This window comes from Microtus ochrogaster (assembly GCF_000317375.1).
Source record: "Microtus ochrogaster isolate Prairie Vole_2 chromosome 14 unlocalized genomic scaffold, MicOch1.0 chr14_random_1, whole genome shotgun sequence".
Taxonomy (NCBI): Eukaryota; Metazoa; Chordata; class Mammalia; order Rodentia; family Cricetidae; genus Microtus; species Microtus ochrogaster.
This window is the reverse complement of record NW_004949096.1, coordinates 35,446,222-35,454,200: the sequence shown is the minus strand read 5'-3', so window position 1 is coordinate 35,454,200 and position 7,979 is coordinate 35,446,222. Positions and strand designations below refer to the sequence as shown.

Genomic DNA, 7,979 nt, shown 5'->3' with positions numbered 1-7,979 from the left:
AAAAGTTATTCAAAGTAATCACACCAACTATTCTGGTTAGTCTTTTTGTCAACTTGAAAGAGGACCCTCAACTAAGAAAATGACTCTATCAGACTGGCCTATAACCAAGTCTATGGGGGCATTTTCTTAATTAATAATTGATGTGGAGGGGCCCACCTCTGGGCAGGTGCTATAAAAAAGGAGGGTAAGCATGCCTTAGAGGAGCAAGCCAGTAAGCAGAATTCCTGCATGTTCTCCGCTTTAGCTTCTGCCCTGAGCTCCTGCCCTGACTTCCCTCAGTGATAGACTGTGGCCTGGGAGCTGTAACCTGAAACATGCCCTTTCTTCCCCAAGTTGCTTTTGGTTAGTGTGGTGGCTAATCTTGTCAATATGATGCCATCTGGACTCAACTAAAACCCAAGTAGCAGGGCACTCCTGTGAAGGATTCCCTGGGTTGGGACATTTTAGGTGAGAAGACCCACCCTAAATCTGGGCCATTATCTCCTGGCTCTTTGCCTGTGTGCCCTTACTCTCACTAGCAAGTCCATCAATCCTGTCGCTAAGGCATTACTTTGATGACACAGATTCCAGCACAGACTGAAGATTGGCTGAGACTCCAGTCTTGTGGGCTGAGCAACTGCCAGATCCTTGGCCTTCCTGTCAGGAGTCAGACCACAGCCTGAAAGTCACTCCAATAAATCCCACATATAAATATCCATCCTCTAAAGAACCCCAACTAATATAGCAAGTGATTTACCACAGCAGTAAAAAGCAAATTAAGGCACCACCAATTATCTGTATTTTTTTCCTTTTTTTTGTTTGTGCTTTTTTTGTTTTTTAATTTGTTTTGTTTTGTTGAGACAAGGTCTCTCTATGTAGCCCTGGCTGGCCTGGGACTCACTACTTAAGATAAGGCTGACCTTAAAACTCCGAGATCTGCCTGCCTCCGCCTCCCAAAAGCTAGGATTAAATATATGTGCCATCACCACCAGCCCCAGTATTTTCAATTATCTGTTGTTTTCAAGAATTCCTGCCTATGCCAACACAGTAGTCAGCCAGGTAACAAGAGAGTAGGCTGAAGTCCTGTAGTAGGAGGCCACTTGTTTGTTCCCGGCTGCTCAGACCTGAAATAACCAACAGAACTGTATTAATTAAATCACTGCTTGACATATTAGCTCTAGCTTCTTACTGGCTAACTCTTACATCTTAATTTAACCCATTTCTATTAATCTGTATATTGCCATGTGGCTTTAGCTTACTGGGTAAAATTCCATCTGGCGTCTGTCTCTGGCAGGGCTACATGGCTTCTCCTGACTCCACCTTCTTTCTCCCAGCATTCAGTTTAGTCCCCCCTCTACCCTGCCTAGTTCTACTCTGTCCTATCAACAGGCCAAGGCAGTTTCTTTATTAACCAATGGTACTCACAGCATAAAGAAGTGAACCCACATCAAAGTTTCAAACACTAATGAACATAAAAAAGAAAAGTTTCAGACATATGAAAACTCTCAGAGGGCTGGGAATCTAGAAAGCACAAAATCTTAGGTTCACATAGCCAGGAGTGGTGGTATAATCCTAGACCCATGGCTCTATGATAAATTAGAGGCCAGTCTGAACCATATCAGACTAGCTCAACAAAACAAAACAAAACAAAAAACCCCCAACAAAACAACAAAAGGAACCCCCCCACACACACACACACACTACACAGAATTTTCAAGGTACAGCTTGGTACCTAAGAACAGTGGTCACAGGAACAACTCTGTCAGGAAATAAAATGCTTGCAGAACCAGTCTGAGATACACAGAAGAGCTTTCTGAAGACAATGAAAGCCTACTGGAATTAAATCCCAGAGTTATAGAAGCTTTGAAAGAAATCAATTTTAAAGTAAATTACTAATAAAACTTCTTTATCTGAATTATAAGAAGTTTGAATTAGTCTGAAAGCCGAAACATTAATCAATAGTAAGAAAAGCCAGATATCACCATGAGGGACCAGATGGAGGGACTGATCATTAAATTAATGGGATTAGACAGGCTTCTTAAAGTATGAGTTACTAAAGAACAATTTACATACAAGAAAGTCATCTCTTTTATATGTAGTTTAATGGATTTTACAAATGTATGTAGCATCTCATTATCCCATGATCAAGTACCTTTTAATCGTCCCTATAACTCCAAAATGACTCATATCCAATTTTACGTATAGACTTTGTGTTCTAAAGGGCTAGCGTTGGAAATCTGAGCTGGGATATAGCTCAGTGGTAGAGAACTTGCCTATGCATGTGAGGGTCTACAGGACTACAAAAAAGAAAAATATATAATGCAATGCTCTAAAAACATAACATATACCAGCCATCATTTTAACCTTAGAGAAGCAGTAATAACAGAAGTCTTAAACATTTACATACCCACTCTTTTTTCCAAGAGGTTTCCTTGTTGGGCCAACTTGATTGCATGTATATATCCAAAGGAAGCGTCATAGCCAAGCATTTCACAGTAGATAAGTCTCACCATACATTCCTTCATCATTTTCTGAAAAGTGAAACATCCCATCACTACGTAAACAAATGAATGCTTCCAATTTTCTGTATGCCACACTCATTTAACAAGGGAGTCATTTATCCTGGTGATGAAGAATTGCCTAATATCAGAATATAGAAATAAAAGTTGCTTCTAACAATCACCAACACTACTAAGGTAAAAAAATTAGTTCAATATTTTATTGACAATGTTACCATAAACTACCTGAAGCTAGTTCTAATTCTATGAGCCCAGAGAAGTTTCATCAGAGGTGTCCCGCAGACAAAATTTCATCCATGGCGATCATCTTTGGCATTTAAAACCAATTTGAGCTGGGTGGTGGTGGCACACACTTTTACTCCCAGCACTCGAAAGGCCAAAGCAGGCGGATCTCAGAGTTTGAGGCCAACCTGGTCTACAGAGCATGTTTCAGGACAACCAGAGCTGTACAGAGAAACCCTGTCTCAAAAAACCAAAGGGAGGAAAATCGATTTGAATATATTTTGCCAAATGAAAACAATCTAGAAAATTGATACAAGTTGGTAATATACTCTGTAATGAAAATAGTCTATTTTAAATACCAAACTGCAAGCCAGCTGTATTCCTTTCATCCTAGTACTCAGGAACTAGGTAGGAGGCTGAAGTGTGAGCCCAGGAGTTGGAGACTAGAATAAAGAACCATCTCAGGCCAGGTGGTGGTGGCTCACACTTAATCCTAGCAGTCGGGAGGCAGAGGCAGGTGGATCTCTGTGAGTTCGAGACCAGCCTGGTCTATAGAGCTAGTTCCAGGACAGGCTCCAAAGCTACAGAGAAACCCTGTCTCGAAAATCCAAAAAACAACAACAACAACAACAAAAAAAACCAAACAAACAAACAAAAAAAAAAACAAACCCTCAAGAGATGGAGGGAAGGCCGGGCCGATGGTGGCACACGCCTTTAATCCCAGCACTCGGGAGGCAGAGGCAGGTGGATCTCTGTGAGTTCGAGACCAGCCTGGTCTATAGAGCTAGTTCCAGGACAGGCTCCAAAGCTACAGAGAAACCCTGTCTCGAAAATCCAAAAAAAAAAAAAAAGAAATGGAGGGAAACAATCAAACTGAACACAGGCTTCTCAGCATTATTATATTACAGCTATGTAATCATCTGCTGTATAAGAACTTTTTTTCTCTTTTTAAATGACTCTCAATACTGTGAACTGAGAGGCATAATTTCATGAACCATTTGGCCATTACAAACTAAAATTCTTTTTTTTCCCCCCGAGACAGGGTTTCTCTGTGTAGCCCTGGCTGTCCTGGAGTTCTGGAACTAGCTCTGTAGACCAGGCAGGTGTCAAACCTATAGACTCAGGTAGTAGAGAGAACCAACTCCTACACCTTGGTCTTCTCCCCACACACATCATGGCATGCACACATAAGCACAGGCTTACATACATACACACACTAAAAGTTTCAAATGTAATAAGTATTAAGTAGCAATACACACTGCATACATTTTGTGTTGAATTGATACAGTGTACCCCATAAAGATAGAGTTAGAACATGTCAATTAAAAGGACGGTAACAATAAGCACCCAAGTCCTAATCTGAAGATGTGCAAACTGTCTCGGAGTGGCCAGCATGGAGCAGCCAGCTGCTCACTGGATAGCCACTTAGTGAATACTGTTGCAAAGGCATACTCTATGGACCCAGGCTTCAAGGGCAAGTGTGCCCAACTGTGCAAGCGTACCAGTGTTGTAGTCGGAGCGGAAACAGTCGCCTTCAGGCTGCTCAGTTCCTGCTGGATCAATTTCTCTTCTTCCTGAAAAACACAATTATAGCCATTTCAATTAAAATGAAGTAACATTCTTTAGAAAAGTTACATTTCCTGGCCCAGAGGAACCTCCTTGGAAAGAATAATTTAATTATTTCCAGGTTAACCTACTACTCCCCTCTATTTCATTCATTTGCTAGTAAAGACTGGCAGAATTAAAAAAAAATTCAAAATAGGGGTAGCAAGATGACTCAGTGGGTAAAGGTGCATGCTGCCAAGTTTGATGATCTGAGTTCAAGTTCAATCCCTGGAATCCACATGATGGGAAAAACTGACTCCTACAGACAAGTGCCCTATATGACACACAATCCATTAAGCACTTAAACATTGGCCCAACTATTGGCTAATACAATGCTATCTTTTTCCCCCTGAGACAGGCAGGGTTTCTCTGGGTAGCCTGGGTAGACCAGGCTGTCCTTGAACTCACAGAGGTCGGCCAGCCTCTTTCCCCAGTACTGGGATTAAAGGTGTGCGCCGCCACCACCCAACTAAGCGATGTTATCTTTAAGTCACACACCAAGTTAGGGCTGGAAAGATGGTGCAACAGAGAAAACTGCACACTGCTCTTGCAAAGACCCAAGTTTGGTTCCCAGCACCCACTCTCATGGGTCACAACTGCCCAAATCTTCAGAGCCAGGGCATCAGACACTCACTTCTGGACTGAGGGCATCTGCACTCATGTACACACACACAAACACACACACAAACAAAAAACCCAAAAAAACTAAAAGCAAAATATCTAAAAACAAACAAACCCTACAAGTGAAGCACTACCACATCGGGTTGCCTGTGCAGGTTCCAACTGCAACCTAAGCCAAAAACCAGTCTTGAAAATTTCATTCGGGAGAAGGGGTAGACGGCTCAGTGTGTAAATGCACTTGCTGCATTAGCCTGAGGATCAGAATCTATCATAAAAAGCCTGATGTGGTGAGGTGGATCTGCAATCCCCACTCCCCCCATCCCCCAAACTCCCTGGCCCTCCCGCTTGGAGTATAAAGCACAGAAGAAAACAAGAGAGATCTTATCTCAAACAAGGTGGAAAGTTAGGACCAACACCAGCTGTCCTGCGACCCCTACCATATATAGTACATGAACCCTCACCAACACACCACACACACAGTGCATATATATACACATTTAAAAAAATTTGCCCCCCTTACACACACATACACAAACAAACACACAGTACATACATATACACTTTTTTCTATTAAAAAAATTGGCCACTCCTACAAATTAGCAAAAGAAAATCATTAAGCTATGTTAAGTACACCACCAATGACTGTGGGATGTGCAGCAGGCCCTGCCCAGTACAGCACGGCTACACGCCAGCTTACAATTAAAACACAGGGACATTTTACACCTTTGAAGGCATCTTGTCCTTCTTGCTCCTCTCTCCACTGGCATTGAACTTACTTACACTTAGGTTAAGCCCAAAATCTTTGGAAAGAAATGTATTTTATTATTTTCCTCATTATTTAACGCATATCTAGGCTTGATAAATACCTGCTGAAGAAATTATGACACAATATTATGTTTTTAAGACATAGACGCCTTAAGGCTTTGGATCAGTACCGTACGCAATCCGTGGGAGTTTACTAATTCTATTGTAACTACTCGTCTTCAAAGCCCGTCTTTGCCCAAGCCGTTGGTCTAGCCTAAGAACCTCAAGCCCTGCAAAGACAACAGCACTGTCAGGGTTGTCAGCTGCGGTATGTGATGCCTCCAAGGAGGAACTAAATTAAAACTCAACAGGGAAGAAAGGGAAACTTCGTAGACGACTACAGCCCGAGACTGAAATCGCACTGGCTCTTTGCACTCGACTGACAGCTCCTGTAATCCTCCAAGCACCCCATGGACTATACATCGGTTTGACGCTGAGAAGACACGCAGAGGGTCGTCGGACCCCTAGACTAGACAGCCGGCCTCCCTGCGGTCGGTGCAGGCAACAAACTCCAGCTTGGGGAGTCCGCCCGGGCGCGTCCGACTAGCTGACCGGCGACTCAGGCCCGGCCCACCCCACCCCACCCTGCCGACCTACGTGCTTGGACGAGAGCGCAGTGACGCCGCGGATGAGGCCGCCCAGCCTGGAGAAGAAGGGAGCTCTGGAGGCCGCAGGCCCTCCCAGCTGGTTCTGCAGGAAAAGCCCCGGCAGCGCCGTGAGCGTCCTCTCCACCATATCGCTCATCGCGGCCTCCCGTCGCGGTTCCTTCACGCCGAGACTCCCGGCCTCCGTAGTCACTTCCGGCGTTTTGAATAAGAAATCTTTATTCGCGCCGAGGTGGTGCGAACAAGATGAAGTTCCGAGGGAGACCGCCAGGGGACGCACGAGCCTACGAGAAAGAGCCGAGTCCTCCAGAGGCATGAAGATCACCCAGCAGCGGTGAAATGGGTGCGCTTGAGTATTCTTGTATTTTGTAGATTCTCCCAAGTAGTAGGTTGATGAATTCATGCCATTCTCCTGCCTCAGCCTCCAGGTAGTGGAATTACAGACCTCATCCACCATCTTCTTTATCGTGCTGTGAACAACTTCGTCTGTGATAGGTGAAATTTTTTTTAAAAAAATCTTTAAGTTGTTCTTGTACCTATTCCTCAACAAAAGAAAAAGATTGCCCAACAATGTAGTTCTGCAAAGATAAATTTTAATTTATTGAAAAATTTCTCAATATTTAAATTTTATTTAAAACAGATTTTTCGGTAGAAGTTAATATTCAGTGCCAAAATAAATTTTTATTTATTTTTAATCTAGACGCTTCTGTTAGTTTAAAAAAATTAGAAAATTTATTTTCTGGGCATGTGTAATGGTATTTGCCTGTAATTCCCGCACTTGGGGGTGGGAGGAGCAAGAAAGTTCAAGGTCATTATCAGCTGCACTTCAAGTTCAAAGCAAGCCTGGACAGTGTGAAACCCTCCCTGTCTTAAGTTTCTCCACCCCACCCCCCAAATTTTATTTTCTTGCATCTGAAAAATGCTGGAAAAGCAATATCAGATACTTCTCTGACTCAGGGGAAAGGAATGTGGTAACACTGCCAGAAGGGAGAGAGGCTGTCTTTGTTCCGGCCTGGGTGGTGTTCACCTCAGCGTGTCTCAGCCAATAGAACATTTTCAAATGTTGTATGGTGCCAGGAGGGCAGGGTCATTTGGCCGAAGTTGAAAGGGAGAAAAATGACCCCTTTGAAACAGAGACAGGATAAACTAAGCTAAGCTCTGTTGCTAGTACTTCCCAAAGGAAGTTCTGCTGAAACATCTCACGCAGGTCGAATTATTGTATTAAATCGGCTAGAAAATAGACATTTTTTTGAAAGGCTCAAAAAAAAAAAAATGAATCCTCAACTTGATGTGCCTGCTATGCCTTGTTCAAGCGCATGGGAGGCCAGCCCCTTTCTGCACAGAGACAGAGTAGTGGAGGGGAGGGGGAACAGGAGGAGAGGAGGGAGGGACCGTGTGGTGGGTGTGTAAAATAAATGAAAAAGGTTAATTAAATAAATAAATAAAAATAATATGTTTCGGGAGCTGGAGAGATGGCTCAGAGGTTAAGAGCATTGCCTGCTCTTCCAAGGGTCCTGAGTTCAATACCCAGCAACCACATGGTGGCTCACAACCATCTGTAATGGGGTCTGGTGCCCTCTTCTGGCCTGCAGGCATATACAGAGACAGAATGTTGTATACATAA

General features: G+C 43.3%; 1 protein-coding gene across 1 annotated transcript in view; it reads right to left on the bottom strand.

Annotated features, from left to right (window-relative positions):
• Ap4e1 (adaptor related protein complex 4 subunit epsilon 1) overlaps positions 1 to 6,694 on the bottom strand; it is a 50,011-nt gene extending 43,317 nt beyond the window's left edge. The window contains exons 1-3 of the mRNA XM_005364423.3: positions 6,348 to 6,694; positions 4,223 to 4,294; positions 2,387 to 2,510 (exon numbers count right to left, since the gene is read on the bottom strand). Of these exons, the coding sequence (XP_005364480.2) occupies positions 2,387 to 2,510; positions 4,223 to 4,294; positions 6,348 to 6,671 (520 nt within the window). The 5' untranslated portion in view covers positions 6,672 to 6,694. The remainder of the gene's footprint in view (positions 1 to 2,386; positions 2,511 to 4,222; positions 4,295 to 6,347) is intronic.
• Positions 6,695 to 7,979: the final 1,285 nt, after the last annotated feature.